This window comes from Aspergillus ibericus (assembly GCF_003184845.1).
Source record: "Aspergillus ibericus CBS 121593 unplaced genomic scaffold BO80scaffold_22, whole genome shotgun sequence".
NCBI classification, from domain to species: domain Eukaryota; kingdom Fungi; phylum Ascomycota; class Eurotiomycetes; order Eurotiales; family Aspergillaceae; genus Aspergillus; species Aspergillus ibericus.
The window spans coordinates 341,203-358,399 of record NW_020292120.1 but is presented as its reverse complement, the minus strand read 5'-3'; the positions used below and the strand labels follow the sequence as shown (position 1 = coordinate 358,399).

Here is a 17,197-nt window from a genome sequence, read left to right as displayed (position 1 = left end):
TATCGACAATGAATGTGATCTCCATCCAGTGGTTAACTCGTCAGAGGCAGTTTGCCTCAGTTGCTTCCAGCATCCATTGGTTGCTGAGTCGTCATCACATCATCGGGACCCCGGTGGTTTCAATGGAACTGACGACGTCACTGGCGGGCGGGTTGCCACCTCTGAGGGATATGGATGAATCAACTCCTCCAGACGGTGGAATCATCCTGGGCACTGGTGCTGTCGCTGTGGCACGAAAGACAACGCGGTATCTAGCTCAGTGAGGAGGCAGTTGCCAAGGCAGTCGGGCTGCAGAAGAGGAGCCATGTGGATTCGACGGAATGGAAGTTCTAGAAGATGAGGTGTCTGCCTGGCACGACCCGACTAGGCAGGTTGCACTGGTTCTGACTCGTTGCTGCTCTGTCCATCGTGGCCTTGGTGGCTGGCGATCGACGGCATTCCCCAGGGTTCGTGAGTTTAACGGTGAGGGAAAAAAAAAAAAAGGGAAAAAAAAAGATTGCAGTACGGAGTACGACTCAGGATTGTGGACTGTTGATGTCATCTCCGGGTTCGACAATGGTTCCAGGGTTATTCATCCGCCAACACGCGCGCCGCCCCCCCTCCCTCGTTCCCCCTCGTTTCCCCTCTGGCCTCCTCCTCATTTTAATAATACTAATCCAAGTCATTAATCTAACCGGCTGCGCCAGGCGGACGGTGAATAATAAAAATGGAAACGCGCCAGGAAATTAATCCGCCCTCCAGCGCCCGGCTAAAAGCGCCAAGACCCGCCCGGGAAATTCTAGAAGACCAACTGAGCTGCCCATGAGCTAATGAGATCCTTTGCTTAAGCGTCATGGGCTCCACTCTCTCCTCTCACTTTATCTCTTCTCGGTCGTTTTTCTATTTTATTTTTTATTTTTTTTATTTTTCATTTCTTGTAGTCATTTGTGTTCTTCCGGTCGGGTCTGTGTTCGCTGTCTGTTCTTCACCATGGAGGACTCGCCCGCCCAGTTCCCTGCCTGACACGAGTGGTGCTGCCTCCACCGGTTCTTCCTCGGTTTGGGAGGACAGTAGTACCATGCAGGCTATTTCTTTTTTCCCTTCTCGTTTCTTTTCTGGTATGTGTGTGTGTGTGTGCTGTCTTCAATAGTAGGGCTAGCCGAGGATACTACTGTGTTGGTACATGGCTAAATCACCACCTAGTCCCTCCGTGGTAGTATCCTCATATACTCCGGAGATACTTCCAGTAATTAATCACTGCATGAGTCCTCCGGGTTTCTCCCCGGGTTGGTTGGTGGCTCCCTCGATTCGATCGAGGTTCTAGTCGGATTCCTTACATCGGTCAGCCGAATACGGGTAACCAACGAGCTAGACTCAGCCGGACAGCCAGATGCAAGAGCAAGGAAGTGGGGGGACGGCCGATCGTACCTCGACACGGAACGAAAGGCGAATCGCCGACGACAACTAGTCCGGCCTGGCATCTGTTCAGCTCTGGAGCACACCCCAGTAGTACTATTAGTCGCAGTCACTAGGACGAGACGGAGTAGTCGATTGCATGTTCGATCGTCCCCATCCTATCGGGATCCTGAAACCCTCGAGGGAACGATGAGCACTGACAGCAGTAGCAGTCATCGTGGAATATAATACCACTCGGAAGGAGTAATGCGAATACGGCCCAGTCGGTATAGTTACGATGTAAGACAAGCTGACGAGTGACGACGCCCGCCTGCCGCCGTGCCGCGACCTTCTGGAAGACTGGCAGAAATGCAGCAACCCAAAAGTTAAATGGCCCAGGGTAAAAAAATAAAAAAAAAAGGTCGAAACCTTCTTGACCCTGGCTGGGCAGCACTAGACCGAGTAGTCAAGAAAGCAAAAGTAGCCAAAAGCCTTTCCACCTATCTATCTATCTTAGTTCGAGGCTTCGTCCCATGTCAATCCGCCTGTCACGGTCTGTCAAAAAAGCATCGCAAAAGCACCACGACTCCATCCTCTGGTTCACCTGGCGATCTTGCTGGGGTATCGAAGATTCGATCCTCCTCCGCCGCATTGCCCCAAGCACCACCGCGCGCCGTCCGTTCTTCCCTCCTCCGTCTTTCCCTCCCTCCCTCTCACTTTAACTCTCTTACTCTCTTACTTTCCCTTCCCTTAACTCGTGCTCTCGGTCTCGGTCTTCCTCTCATTCTCGGTTCCTTTCCCACCTCCGGTCTCTCTCTTGTCTTCCTTTTCTACTACTCTTCTAACTACTCTGATCCTCACTTCTACTCGGACTTCCTTTCCTCTTCTTTTTTTTCCACCTTTTCTTACTACGAGAGCTCCCTCCCATCGGCAACCCACCTCCCTCTGACACTCACCCATTTACACTCTCTTGTTTCCCTGGTCTCCTTGTTTCCCCAGTCTTCCGACCACCACCACGACTACCGAACCACTCCCCCCCTCCCCCTCCCTCTACCTACTGCCTGACTCGAGCGGTTCCCTGGGGACCCTTTTACCTAATCCTCTGCCACCCACCAGCCCAGACCCAACCCGGTCCAACCAAGCCAGCCTCGCCCACCCGTGCGGCCCCTTCGCCCTCTCCTCCCGATCGATCTTCTTCCTCTCCACCCTCTCTACTCAGTCTCGTGTCATCTTTTCTCCGTCTGGCCGTGTCGGTGGCCCACCATGACGCCCTAAGCCGTCGTCCTATCTGGGTCGCGAATTTCGTCGCTCTCATCTAGCCGAAGTCTCGCATGCGCCGCGATCTCGCTGCGTCCTCGTTGGGTCGATTTCACTCGGGCGCCATCTCTCCCCGTGGGTGACGAAGTGACCACCATCACAACCACCACCGGAGGACGAACCACCACCTCCAACTACCATCACCACCACAACCCCCTCAATTGACCGATCTCTCACCGTTCTCTGCGCCATTTTTTATCTCTTTCCTATTTCGCTGGACCCTTCTCAGGAACTGTGAGTGAACAAGCTTGTGTGTGTGTTTGCGTGGGCAAGTGCGTGGGTATGCAGGTGTGGCGATCGCAGCCAACCGCCGTCTGGAGGCGTGCATGCGGTACAGCACCCGATTGTCTCAGAAAGGTTTTTGGCTTGGTCCTGCACCGCGCACCCCCCCCCCCGCAGGAAGGACCATCGCCCATTCCTCTGCTGGACGGCTGCAGCCAACAAACACATTGTTCAACGCGCGCCCTCGACGGCGGTTCGTCGCTGGTCGGCTTCGCTGGTCGCTGCACTTCTCGTTTGCCATTGCTGTCGTCGCTTGCATACCCTGCAGGCCGTTGCGTCCAGGCTCCGGACTCGCTGACACCGTCTAGAAACCAATTTAGAATCCAACTGTATAACGTCACCGATCGCAAGTCCCTCCTTTGTCCAACTTCTCAACGCTCCTTCGCTTCCCTTTGTACCGTCTACCGGGCCGTTCGCTTCTCCCCGAGATATCTCTCGTCTCTCCACCTGAGCGGCTACACCTGATTCACCATATGAGCCCGAGTCCGGACCGGCTAGACAGCTATTTCGTCATCTTCTCACACCTCCGTGAATATCTCGAGTCCTGACATTTGGAGTGGTGACCCCCTGGATGATGGGTGTTTCAAATCCCACCGACACCATGGATCGCTTCGACTGCTCTGCCTTATATATCGACCATCGTGTACGATCAGAACGCTGGGTGTATCAAGAGACGCCCGAAGCTCCGGCAGGCGCGGCGTCGGATCCTGGAATTATCGAAGAGCCGGAGTCGTTGGCGTTGGACGTCCAAGTCCTGTTAGGAGTTTGTAAACGCATCTATCTCTGTCAAGCCGGAACCTCTATCGCGACCAAACTAGCGGAGCTCAGCGACGGCGCTCATACTCGCTGCACGCCCATCTTCGTGTTCTTCGATATTGATATCCATGGCGAGGAAGCGGCCCTGCATCGTCGCCGAGCCAGCCGTGGCTCGTGGGCCGATGTATCGCCGCCCTCGCCCGCATCCCTGCGCCGGGGATTCACATTTACCTCACAATGGGAAGGGGCGTACGACCTGAAGTTATTATCGGGGCTGTCGGCCGACATCCAGGTCCAAGATTGCCCCAATGTGATCATTCCCGTCGCCGTCTTGCGCCCCCCGTTCGCCGACCCCACTAGCGCCTCCCCCGTTGAGCAGCCCCGTATTCCGTCTCTCCCCGACCCCCAACACATCTCCAAATGTCTGGATGCGGGGGCAGTCGACGTTCTCGTAACCCCGCTGGACAGCTGCCGAGCGCAAGCTCTGGTTGTCCAGGCCTATCGGACTCGTAAGACGGCTCTCCGAGAACAGTCGCGCTTTCTTTCCCGAAAGAAATTGCGCAAACACTCGTGGGTGGGCGTCCATGACGAGCAGCCGTATGCGTATCTCCGCGAGGCCATGGTGTCCAAGCTGATGCGAGGCATCTGCAATCCGGAAGAGGTGATTGAAGAATTCCAAGACCGCGAACTCGACGTTCGCCCCGACCGTGCGGAGTTCGTCAGGGAACACGTCGGGCAATGGAGTTTTACCGCCCATGAGTTTTCAGACGACGAACTGGTGTTGGCCGCGTTCGAAATGCTGCAGCATGCTTTGACCGACCCGGCGCTGGAGCAGTGGCAGTTGCTGCCCGGTAAGTGAATCAGACGGATGCTGATGGTATGGGAAGGTTGGCTAACGAGGGGATCTTGCTTCTTAGGTGAACTCCGGACGTTTCTCCTCGCCTGTCGTGCATCTTACAACTCCTTTGTCCTCTACCATAACTTCCGACACGCGATCGATGTGTTGCAGTCGGTCTTCTGCTTCCTCCTTCACATCGGCGCCCTGCCCCCCTACGGGTCTGCGGGCCCCACGGTTGACACCAAATGTCCGATGGCATCCCTCCTCACACCGTTCGATACCCTTACCCTGCTGATATCAGCCATTGGTCATGACGTCGGTCATCCTGGCGTGAACAATTTCTTCCTGGTGAAGCTGAATGCCCCGCTGGCCCAGCTGTATAACGACAACTCCGTCCTGGAGGCATTCCACTGCGCCGCCTTTTCCCAGATCCTGCGCCGCTACTGGCCCACCGCGTTCCGGGATCGGCAACTGCGCAAGCTTCTGATCAGCTCCATCCTGGCGACGGACATGGGGGTGCATCAGAAATTCATGGAACGACTGGGGTCGCTCCAGGAAAAGTTCGACGCCAACGATCGGACGGTGGACGGATGGAAGCCACAGGATTTGGAGCTGTATAAAACGCTGCTGTGTGGTCTGCTGATCAAGTGTGCCGACATCAGTAATGTGGCGCGCCCGTGGGATGTTGCAGAGAAGTGGACCCAGATCCTGCAGGAAGAATTCGCCAATCAGGGCGAGATGGAGAAGGAGGTTGGGATGGAGACGGCGCTGTTTGGCGGTCCACCCGAACTGGGGAATGTGTACAAACTTGCCACCAGCCAAATTAGCTTCATGTCGATCTACGCCCTGCCGCTCTTCGAGGGCGTCTCGGACATCCTCCCGGACCTGAAGTTCACGGTCGAGAATATCCGGAGCAACCAGTCCAAGTGGCACTTCCTCGCCGACATGGAGAAGAACCGGCAAACGTTGCACGCTGACCTCCGTCCCGACGACTTGGTGTCGCCCCGCACGCAGAGCCCCATTCCAAGTTTGAAGGGCCTCCACGCGCCGCTAGCCATCAATAGTCCCAACACGCCCCTCAGGCAGTCCTTCCCGACCAGCGAACCCGCCAGCCGGCAGTCGACCCCGGATGATTACTTTGGGACCGCTCCGACGCCGTTGGGGTCGGATGAAGCACCCAGTGATTGTAACGAGAATACCATCAGCCCTGTGGTCTCGCCCGACACCCCGGGCCCGTCGATGGACATCACAGGGTGTCCGTTGCCACCATCAGGGGATGATGTCTCGCGCCGATCCTCCGGCGTCATTCCTGAGGGGCATGCCGACTCACCACGTCCTAGTGACACCCTGGACGGTTCTTCCGACGCGGATCGGACTCCAAGCGACCCAACCGCCCTGGCGGCCGCCCTCCTCGCCAATGGATCCACTGCGGGGAACGGTAACCTGTCGGGTCGCTCCAGCGGGCGCAACAGCTCCGTGGAAGGTCGGCCGAGCAGCTCGCGACATGGGCTGCCTAGCGGTCGACGCCATCATGCCAACACGGCCTCGTCCGGACGCACATCAGGGCCATCGAATTCTCAGCGAAACAGCTGCACGCGCACGCACAGCGTCAGCACCTACAGCAACAACATGACCCCGATCTCGCCGTCGACCAATGCGACCAGTTTCCTCAGCGTGGACAGTGACGAGAAGGGCTTCTCCCGGGACAGCATCAGCCGGAGTGAGCAAGGCGACTGGGACCGGGCCAACATCCGACCAGCCACGTCCAACCACGAGCCGGCCAGTGCAGTGTATCCCGGGGCGCGACGCAATTCGGACCCGCACAGCTACGATGCGGGCAAGCACGGCATAGCGACCTCGCCGGTGGGAACCGGGACAGGCAGCTCAGCACAATCCACGACGACGACAGGAAGCATGAAACACGATGGGCATGGGCCCCGGTGGGACGAGCATGGAGCCGGGGAGCACGGTCCTCCACGCAAGCTGCCGAAACGCCGGAGCCGACTGCGGTTGGCCTTCTGGAAGCGACGTACCCATCACTCGCATCAGCACGAGCTGAGCGGCGAGACGTGACGGCACGGATGTTTTTTTTGATTTCAGTTTCTGTTTTCTCGTTTGATTGATTCAAGGTGTTCCTGGCGGGTTGGATTCACGTGTGAGCAAAACGAGGGGATTGGATAATGGGCTCATGAATGGGAACATTCAGCTGACGACTCGGATTTATGATGGATTGCATGATTGACGACCGGCTCGGGGGATACCTTTATCTGCGAGCCGCTTTTTGACCTTTTTCTCTTCTTCTTCTTCCTCTTCTCTTCGTCATCACTACTTTCGTCTCCTCGTGGGACACATTATTTCATTTTGTCATTACCATACAGAGGCGGGCAGGACGGGGCACTTAGAGACGGGGCGTGGACAGGCGTTTCGGATGAGGCGGCCACAGGCAGGACTGTACCTTTTACCAATCGCGTATGGGTTTGCATTGTCTATGTGAATTGATTATCTTCAATAGTATACATCTTGTGCTTGATATACATATCGATTATTGACATTCCTCACACTTTTCTTTTTCTTCCTTGGGAGCTTGATTCTGATTCTGCTCCTTCTGACCTTGACTCTCCTGCTTCTTCTCCTGCTCCTTGCTGGCACTCGCTCTCAACGCCCGATCCGTATGTCCCAGATCCCTCCCGGGATCCACCACATTCCTCACCAGACCCTTGAGCACCTTGGTTTCTACAGCCACTGTTAGCATCTTCATCCCATCCATCCCCTCTATCCCCCTTCCATCCCCCACAGAACCACAAACACAAACCCACCACCACAACCCCGAACTCAAGAACAAATAATTCAATAGATAAATAAGGTGCACATACCCGGAAACCCGCCATTCGTCTTCCTATCCCAGAGAATCGTCGCCGTTATGCCTTTTGCTTTCCTTTCCCCGGAATCGTCCTCAGTTGAGGTAGTGGTCGAGGCAGAAGAGGGATGATGATATATCGTCACGGTAAAGATCCCCCCCGTGGCCGGGACGAGCGCGACTTCGCCGAGTTGGGTATTGAATGTGGAGAGGAGTTCTTGGGCGAACTTTTGTTTAATTTACTTCGTTAGTTGGTTGTTTGGTGGGGGTGTTGGGGTTGGGTTGGAGAGAGGAGGGGAGGGGGAAGGGGAGGAGGTATTGGTATTGGTGGGGAGATAGAGATTGCATGTGCTATGTGCCTGTGAAGGATGTGGGTGCCATTGTTGGAAGGTTTGATGAGGAGAGAAGGAAGTAAGTAGTCGAGCAGTAGCAATCCTCCATACTGCATACACTGCCGATAGGGAATGCAAAAGGAACAGCTAATGTAGGGGAAAGGTAGGATAGAAGGGAAAGTAAAGACAGGAACATACATATGCAGCACGCAGCAACCATTTACATTGGGTGCAGTATTTGATGGTGATGCGGGGGAGGGTATTGTGGAAGAGGTCCGAGCCCGGGACTGTCGGAGTAGGATCGGTGGTGGATGGTTCTGTTGTCATTGTTGGTTTTGTCTTGTCTCGCTGTTCTTGGGTGCTTTCGCTTTGGGGTGGGTATGGTGGTATGGTGGTATGGTGGGGTGGTGTGTTGTGTGAAATACGGAATAGTTACTGCTGGATTTGGATGATGTCAGCGGTGGAGGTCGCAGCTGTCTATCTATTCTCCGAAATGGATCCTGCATACGATCGGATCGGATTCATTAATGCACCCTCGCTACCCTGCCAGCGGACGATCCCATCCGAGCTAGACTCACTTCTGCAGAGTTAAATATAACCTTCACTAATTAACTAGTAGCCCCGTGAATCTATGCTACAAGAACCGGGCATCCTCCCGTCGCTGGTTATACGTTTTTTCCCCCTAACCCCGTCCGAATCACTGCTAAACAAAGGAAAGATGGTCCAATAAAATCACTAGAAGGGAAATGACACCTGTCGAGCACCCTTCTCGACAAGAGAGAAATAAAGAAAATGGAAGCCCACGAGAGCCGTCGCACAGGGCGAGGCCAATGGCGCGCCCACTCCCACGGCCAGTGTCCCCGAAGTTCATGCAGATCCAGCGCGCTCCTTCGGTGGTCGGTCATCCGGGGTCAATTCATCGCAGACAGGCTGGCCGTCGGAGCACCGGGCGGTGGGCGTTCCATGGGTCCAAGGTATGGTGACAGAGAATTAGATAGTAGAAGGGAAGTGAAGAAAAGTCATCGCAAGAGGGGATATAAAAGCGCCGACGGACTGATGGCGGCTAATCAGTCCGTCCGAATCAAAAGACGTGGAAAGTCATGAGACCATTACATGACCGTGCAGCACCCTCCCTGCTGTTGGGGTGCGTATGGGTCTTCACGCTTGTCGACCTGGGACCGTTAGTGACCTCGTCGAGGATAATGGATGGGCGCCACATGGGGGGAAATTGTCGCATACCTGACCCCATACGGATGGTACCATGAAATCGCGCGTGTTGTTGCAGTAGTTGATCAACCTGGGAAAACGAGGGGGGGTGAGTAACACGCGGTGGCTGGAGAGGCGGGCGTGGGAGGGCGCCCAGCCGGAACTTACGACAGGGCGGCCTCGGACACCTTGACACGAGGCCGGTCGAGGTCCTCCTTCAAACGGGCGTTCAACTCGGTCAGGCGGCGGTACTTGAGATCGGCCACACTCTGCTTCTTGTTCTTGACATCACCTCCCGATCGGAGCTCGTAGGCAGGCATCTTGGCGACGGTCGGAACGGGGCGAAACGTGCGAAGTCGGGAAGTTAATCGATGAAGGTGGAGGGCGACGCGACGATGGGTCGGGCGGCGGCGGCAGCGTAGGTGGTGGAAGAAGTTGGGGGGTGGGTGGAGAGGAGGCGATGTGATGTGTTGGATGGAGTGGTGGATTCAGCAGGATCGGTCGGGAGGCTCAGCTTAAGGTTCTTTCGCGCGTCGAGCCGGCAGGATGCAAGGGGATCACAGCAATGGCCGGGCGGGAATGGCGGGCGGGCGCGAAAAAAGGAGGAGGGGAGGAGGAGGAGGAGGAGGAGGGAGAGGAAGAGATAATAAGGTGAGGAGGGAGAGGGAGAGAGAGAGAGAGAGAGGGAATGTAGTGGGAACAGCGACCGGGGGGTGAGAGTAACAATGGGGGTAAGGAATGAATGGAAGGATGGTGGAACGAAGCACAGAGTCGACGGTCTGACGAGCGAGCAGGGAGGGAGAAAGGGAGAGCAGGAAGGGGAAAAAGAAAAGCGAGCGACTACTGCTACTGTTGCTGCTGCTGCTGCTGCTGGACCGAGGGGGGAAAAAGAAGAAAAGGGAAAAAAGAGGGGGGCGGACGAGGAGGAAGGAAGGGAAAAAAAGGGAAAAGCCAGTAAGTAGTTAGTCTGGTTAGTTAGGAGGCTTCCACTCTGCTCCGTAGTAGTAGCTCTTAGTTCTCCGTAGTGAGGGAGCAGCAGGAGGAGTGGGAAATGAGAGGATCCCCCCCCCCTGAGAGCGGAAGAAAGATACGGATACTTCCTGGTCCCGTGCGGAGCTTGTGCCATCTCACCATTCCTGCAGTCAGCACAGGCTAGTAACCCTCCAGGCGTTCCTGAGGAACTCCCTCTTCTGCTTCTTCATCATTCGGCGACGTGCATGTCGTCATGGTGGCTCAGCCACTGGCGATGAGCATCATTCCATTTCATTCTGTACTCTGTACTCTGTACGCTGTAGGACTCCGTAGCATCGAGATTCTCCTGGGTTTCACGTGGATCCTTCAATCCCGGCTTCTCCATACCGTACCGGACCGTATGTATCGATCATTCGAAACATCGGGGCTCTTCATCGGCTGCTCTAGTCGGCATCGTTCTCGCCTGGCCAAAAGCATAATACTTTGTAATAATAGCATTGTAGCTATCCACTGCAACGGTTCGACAGATCAGATGAGCTTGGACGCGTTCTTCGCCTCCCACCAGGTCCCAAGGATCGTCCCAACGTGTCAGCGCATCGCCCGTGAAGTATACTACCTTCCGGCATCCGTCAGCCGTCAACACTGTACGGGCGGCAGTGTTGACTCGAAACGCGCCTGACAGCCAGAGCCACCCCATTGATGGGAATACCCTGGCAGGGACATTCAAAGTTGAACAGACCCCAAGTTATGATGATGGATCATGGAGAATTTCTTTGAATGGGGAAGCTTGACCCCCCCGGTGAAACCAGCAAATCACGTGATCTGGATCGCTTAACCCAAAGTGGGAACGGCGGCGGCGGGAATTTTCGCGGGTTCGCACAACGACGCCTTCTTCCTCAACCGATTGACTGACTGACTGACGTCCTGTCTGTCTTGGGTCTGTCTTCTCGCCGACCGTCGCGTGGCAGCCTTTCCATCTCCAGGCTCCTTTCGCCCTCGACTCCGCTGCCCGCCCGTCGTTGTGCGATCCGACTGCCTTCCCTCCCCCCCTCGACCCTCTCCCCAGTCGAGTCCCTGTGTGTCATCTGCCTATACGCTTCGTGATCGTGTATCCACGCCGCCGTATCGCCCACCATGCCGCCTCCGCCTCACATCAAGCCTGAAAATGTCCTCAAGGTACGCTGTCCCGCCTGCGTGCCCTTCTCCGAATACACTTTCGATGCTGGACCGGAAATGGAAGATGAATCCACGGGTTGGGAAAACATGCTGACTGGAATCTTGTCCGCAGAGGGCTCAGGAACTCATCGCCGTGGGCCAGGCCCCCGCCGCCCTCAACGTCCTTCACGAACATGTTACCTCCAAGCGGACGCGCAGCAGCCCCATCGTCTCCCTTGAGCCGGTGATGCTCCTCTTCGTCGAGCTGTGCGTCGATCTTCGCAAGGGCAAGGCCGCCAAGGATGGTCTCTACCAGTACAAGAACATCGCCCAGAACACCAACGTCGGAACGATCGAGGTAGGAGGAAAAATTCCTCCCTTGGAAACACCACCACTGCAGAATCTCTGACTTCTGTTTGTTTAGGTTGTTCTCAAGAAATTCATCGAACTCGCCGAAAAGAAGGTCACCGAGGCTCAGGCCAAGGCCGATGAGATCCAGTCTTCTCTTGAGTCCGCCGCCCCTTCCTCCAACGTCGAGGACCTGGAAGCCATCGAGACCCCTGAGACCATCCTGCTCGCCACTGTCTCCGGTGAGCAGTCTCGTGATCGTACTGACCGTGCCGTCGTGACCCCCTGGCTCAAGTTCCTGTGGGAGACCTACCGCACCGTGCTCGAGATCCTCAAGAACAATGCCCGTCTCGAGGTCATGTACCAGACCACCGCCCTGCAGGCCTTCCAGTTCTGCCTCAAGTACACCCGTAAGACCGAGTTCCGCCGTCTTTGCGAGTTGCTCCGCAACCATGTCCAGAACGCCGCCAAGTACTCCGCTCAGATGCACGCCATCAACCTCAGCGACCCGGACACCCTCCAGCGCCACCTGGACACTCGTTTCCAGCAGCTGAATGTCGCCGTCGAGTTGGAGCTGTGGCAGGAGGCCTTCCGCAGCATTGAGGATATCCACACCCTCCTCAGCCTGAGCAAGCGTCCCGCCAAGAACGTCATGATGGCCAATTACTACGAGAAGCTGGCTCGCATCTTCCTCGTCAGCGAGAACTACCTCTTCCACGCTGCCGCTTGGAGCCGTTATTACAACCTCCTCCGCCAGTCCGCCGCCACCCTGGCTGCCGGTCAGGGCACCAAGAAGGAGAACCCCTCCGTGACCGAGGCCGACATGACCAAGGCCGCCTCCTTCGTCCTGTTGTCCGCCCTCTCTATCCCCGTCATCAGCACCTCCCGCTCCCGTGGCGCCCTGGTGGATGTGGATGAAGTTCGCAAGAACAAGAACACCCGCCTCACGAATCTGTTGGGTATGGCCCAGCCCCCCACTCGTGCCGTTCTGTTCAAGGATGCCCTGAACAAGGGTATGCTGAAGCGCGCCCGCCCTGAGATCCGGGACCTCTACAACATCCTCGAGGTGGACTTCCACCCCCTGTCCATCTGCAAGAAGATCACCCCCATCCTCAAGCAGATCGGTGCCGACCCCGAGATGGAGAAGTACGTCCTGCCTCTGCAGCAGGTTATCCTCACCCGTCTCTTCCAGCAGCTTTCCCAGGTCTACGAGTCCGTCGAGCTGAAGTTCGTCTACGAGCTCGCTCAGTTCCCCGACCCCTTCCAGATCACCCCCTCCATGATCGAGAAGTTCATCATGAACGGCTGCAAGAAGGGCGATCTCGCCATCCGTGTCGACCACACCGCCGGTGTCCTCACCTTCGACACCGATGTCTTCTCGTCCGCCAAGGCTCTGCACGCCGGCAGCGCCGCTGGATCGGCCGAGAGCGAGATCGGCTCCGTTCAGCGTCTGCAGAACACCCCCGCTGAAATTGCTCGCCTGCAGCTCACTCGCCTGGCCAAGACCCTTCACATCACCTGCATGTACGTCGACCCCTCGTACAGCGAGGCTCGTCTGGAGGCCAAGCGTGCCGCTCACGCCCGCGCTGAGGCCGGTGCTGCCAAGGAGCACGAGGAGACCTTGGCGCGCCGTGTCATCATCGAGAAGAAGAAGGAGGCGGCTACCGACGCTCTGCAGCGCAAGCAGCGCGAGGAGGAGACTCGCAAGCGCATCCGCACCCAGCAGCTCCAGGAAGCCGAGAAGCAGCGTCTGCTCGACGAGCAGCGCGAGCGTGAGAAGAAGCGCATTCAGGATGAGCAGGAACGCATCCGCCAGCAGGAGTTGAAGAAGCAGCTGGAGGAGCTGAAGACCGGCGTCAAGGGTATCGACATCAGCGAGCTCGACCTGAGCGAGCTTGACGCCAACCGCCTCCGTGCCATGAAGCTGGCTCAGCTCGAGAAGGAGAAGAACGATCTGAACGACCGCGTCCGCACCACTGCCAAGCGTATTGACCACCTGGAGCGTGCCTTCCGCCGTGAGGAATTGAAGCACATCCCCGCCGACTATGAAGCTCAGAAGAAGAGCGACATGGAGATCTACGAGGCCAACAAGGCCGAGACCCTCAAGGAGGCCGAGGACAAGCACAAGGAGGCCGTTGCGCTCAAGCACCGTCTCAGCCGCCTGGTGCCCCAGTTCAACAGCTTCCGCAAGGAGGTCTCGGAGAAGCGCCACGAGGAGTTCGAGAAGCGCCGCAAGGCTGCTGAGCGTGACTTCGAGGCCAAGAAGAAGCAGCGTATCAAGGAGGTGCAGGAGCGCAGACGCCGCGAGAGAGCTGAGCGCGAGGAGGAAGAGCGCCGCCGCCAGGAGGAGGAAGAGCGTGCCAGACGCGAGGAGGAGGAGAGAGCCGCCAAGGAAGAGGAGCGTCGCCGCGTCCTGTCCGAGGAGAAGGTTAAGCGTGAGGAAGAGAGACGGTCAGTATTCCCCCCACTTGCGCTGCCGCATTTTGCGATAGACCGTGTTGCTAACCCGCCTGACAGGAGACTGGATGACCTTGCCGCCAAGCAGAAGCAGCGCGAGGAGGAAGCGGAAGCTCGCCGTGCCGCTCGCCGGACCGGTGCTCCTGAGCCCGAGCCTGCGGCTCCTGCTCCTACCACTGAGCGCACTGCTCCTCGTCTCAATCTCGCGCCTCGCACTGGTGGTGGTCCTAGCTGGAGAGAGCGTCAGGCCGCTAAGGAGGCTGCTGGCTCCGGCCCCGCCGCCCCTGCTGCTGCCCCTGCCGCCCCCGAAGCCGCCCGGGAGGAGCCCCAGCCGCCGCGCAGAACCGGTGGTGGTTACGTGCCCCCTCACCTCCGTGCGGGCTCTAACGCCGCTCCTGCTGCGCCTTCGACGGAGCGCTACGTTCCCCGCATGCGCGAGGCCGGCTCATCCCAGCCCCCCGCCCGCCGGGAGGCGCCCGCTGAGCGGACGGAGGAGTCCAAGCCCGCCGCCGGCAAGTGGGTCCCCAGATGGAAGCAGCAGCAGGGCGGCCAGTAAACCCCCTGGTCCCCTACTCGCTTTGATGACATGAAACAAAAAGTTCTTGGGATGATGATGAAAGGGCGTGTGATTTGAGATGTCGATCTTACTTTTTTTTCTTCTCTCTTTCATTCTTCCCGTCCCGTTGACCTAGGACCCTTACTACCCCCCCGTCATGTTCGCATAGTTTTCCTCCTCTTCCTTAGCCTCAACCCGGTACGATTTTCTCTTCCTGTTCCTACGTCTTTAGTTGTTAGTCGATGAGCACTCGCAAGGAGATCAGGGAAATGGGGTTTGTAGTTAGTCCCCCTGTTTAATTCTCTGGGCATGTCATGTCAAATTCTTTCTCATCTACTTTTTGACCTACCCGATCTCACTTTTTGACAAAATGCATTACTTTCTTCCGTTATATACTTTGTTCTCTCACATCTCTTTGGATGTCGTACATACTTCGTACTGTCTTGCCGAATGGAGGGTCAAGGACATGTTGGAGATCTGCTTCGTACTCTATATCTTTCTTGGTGAACTGGATAGGTCCCTTAACATCTAAAGAGTATAGGGTAACTTTCCCAGTAATGGTATTATTACAGTTTTGGTAAAAACCCAGCGAAATATACCTTACTGTATGCATTGTTTGTTATACTGCAATACACATTATATTGACAAGTATCTCATAAATGGGAAAGCAAATCAACTCCGTTTAATATTTCTTTCCTTTGGGTGCCCTTTTTCCCATTGAACTCAATCTAGTAAGTAGGGGATAAGTAGTAGGTGATTGTCTATTCGGACATGAAACGGATCATTCCACTTGAAACTGTAAGTGCAGCAGATTACTCCGATAGCGGAAATGAAGCTAGGGAGAAGAACAGAAAGTGTACCTGGAATCTCTGAGCTCGGCCTGCGATTAAGGGGAAATAAGGATAGAGAGGATGAGGAATAAGAAAATTTGTGTATGTATATGTATGTATGTGTGTATGTATGGAATGTTCCGAGTTGGTTGGAGGACGTGCCGGTCATAGATGGATATGTGAGTGACTGACAGACGGGTTGGTAATTGAGTGCATGGTTCATGCTGAATGACAGTGATAATGAAGGGAAAGCAGGTAAGTATGTGGTGCAGATAGGATCAGAAGCGAGAAGATCAATCTATATACTGGGAAGGAAATTGAAAAGGGGTATGCCGCTGTCTCCACGATATCCGGGACAGTATGTCTGGGACGTCGGGAAGTAAGTAAAAAGAAAATATCTCATGAAAAAAGTGGTTGAGGGTGTTCTGTCCCGTCTTCTGCTGCATCCCCCACTCCCTTTCTGTCAATGTGTATGAAGAAAGTAGTCATATCATCAAGCAGCAGCCACTTCGGCTCCCGCAGCAGCAGCACCGAAGAGCTTCTCCCGCCATTCGCCGCACACCGCCTCAAAGCCGCTGACTACGTCTCCGCAGACGCGGCCAGCTTCACGGTCCCGCAATTTGCGGTCCCAATCACCTCGTTCGATCCACCGGGTGCCCTCCTCGCGACCTTCTTCCTCACGGCGGAGGTCCGCGACAAGTTCGCGGGCAGAGCGGAGTCTCCGCGAGGCCGTTGATGTCAACTGCCGCGATTCATACAAGGTATCGCTCAGGCCCCGTAACGACAGGGTAATGTCGGATGTTTGCGAGACGAGCGTCTGTAGGGAGACCAGAGGGTTGAGGGACGGTGACTGGGAGGGGGTAGTGGGTCTTGAGGAGTGACGTGGCTGTTCCGGGAAAGGATATGGGAGGTTAGGCAGGAGTTCGTCGTCGATGAGAGGGATGAGCGCATCTATGGCATCCGAGGAAAGGAGCGGAAAGGGCGAGAAAAGGAGAGGATGGGTGAGCGTTTGAAGTGCCCGCGTCTGATGGGTAAGATGCGAGGTGATGGAAGAGTGTGCGGTAATGAGTCTAGATGTCAATGAAGCGTTAGCGATCCACCAGACCACTGCCATGTCACCGCACAACCAGCACATACCGCATGGCGTTATTTTCAATCCCACTCTGACCCCCCAGATCCCGGAGGGCTTCCACCGCACGTTGGAAAACAAAGTCATTCTCACTGCCATTGTTCTCTAGACCGCGACGGGCCAGACTCTCAATTTCCGCCATCTGCATCTCCAGACTAGGCGGCATATCGGCTTCCTCGAAATCTGAGTCGTTCCCATAATCGGAGCCATCGTATTGCGATTCGTGCCGCCGGTGTCGATGGGTACCATTACGGGTCTTGGGCTTCGGAGGATGCAGAGACGAACTTTGTTCCGGCGAGTAGTCCGATGACGGTGTCCGGGTCCCCGTGTCCATGCGGTGGTATGCGTCTTCGTCGTCACTGCGATCCACGTACTGTGCATCAGGGACCCCTGTATCCTGCCCGGAAGCGTATCCATAGCCTCCCTCTTCTTCCTCCCATGCATCGGCGAGCTCGTCTGCCAAATTACCTAGTCCACCGCCTTCGCTAGCTGCACCGCCGAAGTCGACCGACATTCTATGAGAGCCATTGAAGGTTTGAGCGTGATGAGAGCGGGAGTCCACGGGAGACGAGGGGGCGGAGGAACGGGGAGTATGAGGCGATCGAGGCGATCGGTAGGAGAAGCCATTTGGAGCATAGGTGCCAGGGGAAATCGGGTCGATGTCGATGTTGGAGGACCGACTCCGAGTATGGCGGTGAGAGATAGTCAGGGGAGGTGGGATGGACGGCATGTTGCAGTCGGGGCGGGAGAGGAGGTGAAGGAAGGATGCGATGCGGTGTGAACGTTCA

The 17,197-nt window shown here is 56.3% G+C and overlaps 8 protein-coding genes across 8 annotated transcripts; 3 read left to right on the top strand and 5 right to left on the bottom strand.

Moving 5' to 3' along the window:
* The first annotated feature begins 2,706 nt into the window (after positions 1-2,706).
* On the top strand, positions 2,707-3,624 carry BO80DRAFT_100722 (uncharacterized protein). The gene has a single exon (XM_025713327.1). It carries the CDS (start codon positions 2,974-2,976, stop codon positions 3,436-3,438), a length of 465 nt encoding a protein of 154 aa, XP_025574840.1. The 5' UTR covers positions 2,707-2,973; the 3' UTR covers positions 3,439-3,624.
* On the top strand, positions 3,548-6,640 carry pdeB (3',5'-cyclic-nucleotide phosphodiesterase PDE2; the record flags this gene model as incomplete). The annotated part of the gene is made up of 2 exons (XM_025715799.1): positions 3,548-4,580; positions 4,647-6,640. 2 exons carry the CDS (start codon positions 3,548-3,550, stop codon positions 6,638-6,640), a joined length of 3,027 nt encoding a protein of 1,008 aa, XP_025574839.1.
* Positions 6,641-7,042: 402 nt separating this feature from the next.
* BO80DRAFT_425677 (SelT/SelW/SelH family protein) lies at positions 7,043-8,179 on the bottom strand. Its single transcript, XM_025719574.1, has 3 exons — positions 7,955-8,179; positions 7,441-7,651; positions 7,043-7,300 (listed from the first exon to the last, which is right to left on the bottom strand). The coding sequence occupies exons 1-3, from the start codon at positions 8,081-8,083 to the stop codon at positions 7,110-7,112; spliced, it is 531 nt and encodes a 176-aa protein (XP_025574838.1). The 5' UTR covers positions 8,084-8,179; the 3' UTR covers positions 7,043-7,109.
* Positions 8,180-8,865: 686 nt separating this feature from the next.
* BO80DRAFT_356830 (guanine nucleotide-binding protein subunit gamma) lies at positions 8,866-9,282 on the bottom strand (the record flags this gene model as incomplete). The annotated part of the gene is made up of 3 exons (XM_025715809.1): positions 8,866-8,928; positions 8,996-9,053; positions 9,131-9,282. The coding sequence occupies 3 exons, from the start codon at positions 9,280-9,282 to the stop codon at positions 8,866-8,868; spliced, it is 273 nt and encodes a 90-aa protein (XP_025574837.1).
* On the bottom strand, positions 8,919-10,216 carry BO80DRAFT_100750 (uncharacterized protein). Its single transcript, XM_025713328.1, has one exon. The coding sequence runs from the start codon at positions 10,086-10,088 to the stop codon at positions 9,327-9,329; it is 762 nt and encodes a 253-aa protein (XP_025574836.1). The 5' UTR covers positions 10,089-10,216; the 3' UTR covers positions 8,919-9,326.
* An 852-nt stretch (positions 10,217-11,068) lies between these two features.
* tif32 (putative eukaryotic translation initiation factor 3 subunit EifCa) lies at positions 11,069-14,450 on the top strand (the record flags this gene model as incomplete). The annotated part of the gene is made up of 4 exons (XM_025715815.1): positions 11,069-11,110; positions 11,223-11,447; positions 11,514-13,888; positions 13,955-14,450. The coding sequence occupies 4 exons, from the start codon at positions 11,069-11,071 to the stop codon at positions 14,448-14,450; spliced, it is 3,138 nt and encodes a 1,045-aa protein (XP_025574835.1).
* Positions 14,451-15,050: 600 nt separating this feature from the next.
* On the bottom strand, positions 15,051-15,638 carry BO80DRAFT_100594 (uncharacterized protein). The gene has a single exon (XM_025713325.1). It carries the CDS (start codon positions 15,501-15,503, stop codon positions 15,174-15,176), a length of 330 nt encoding a protein of 109 aa, XP_025574834.1. The 5' UTR covers positions 15,504-15,638; the 3' UTR covers positions 15,051-15,173.
* Positions 15,639-15,773: 135 nt separating this feature from the next.
* On the bottom strand, positions 15,774-17,139 carry BO80DRAFT_356912 (uncharacterized protein; the record flags this gene model as incomplete). Its single annotated transcript, XM_025715813.1, has 2 exons — positions 15,774-16,350; positions 16,418-17,139. The coding sequence occupies 2 exons, from the start codon at positions 17,137-17,139 to the stop codon at positions 15,774-15,776; spliced, it is 1,299 nt and encodes a 432-aa protein (XP_025574833.1).
* Positions 17,140-17,197: the final 58 nt, after the last annotated feature.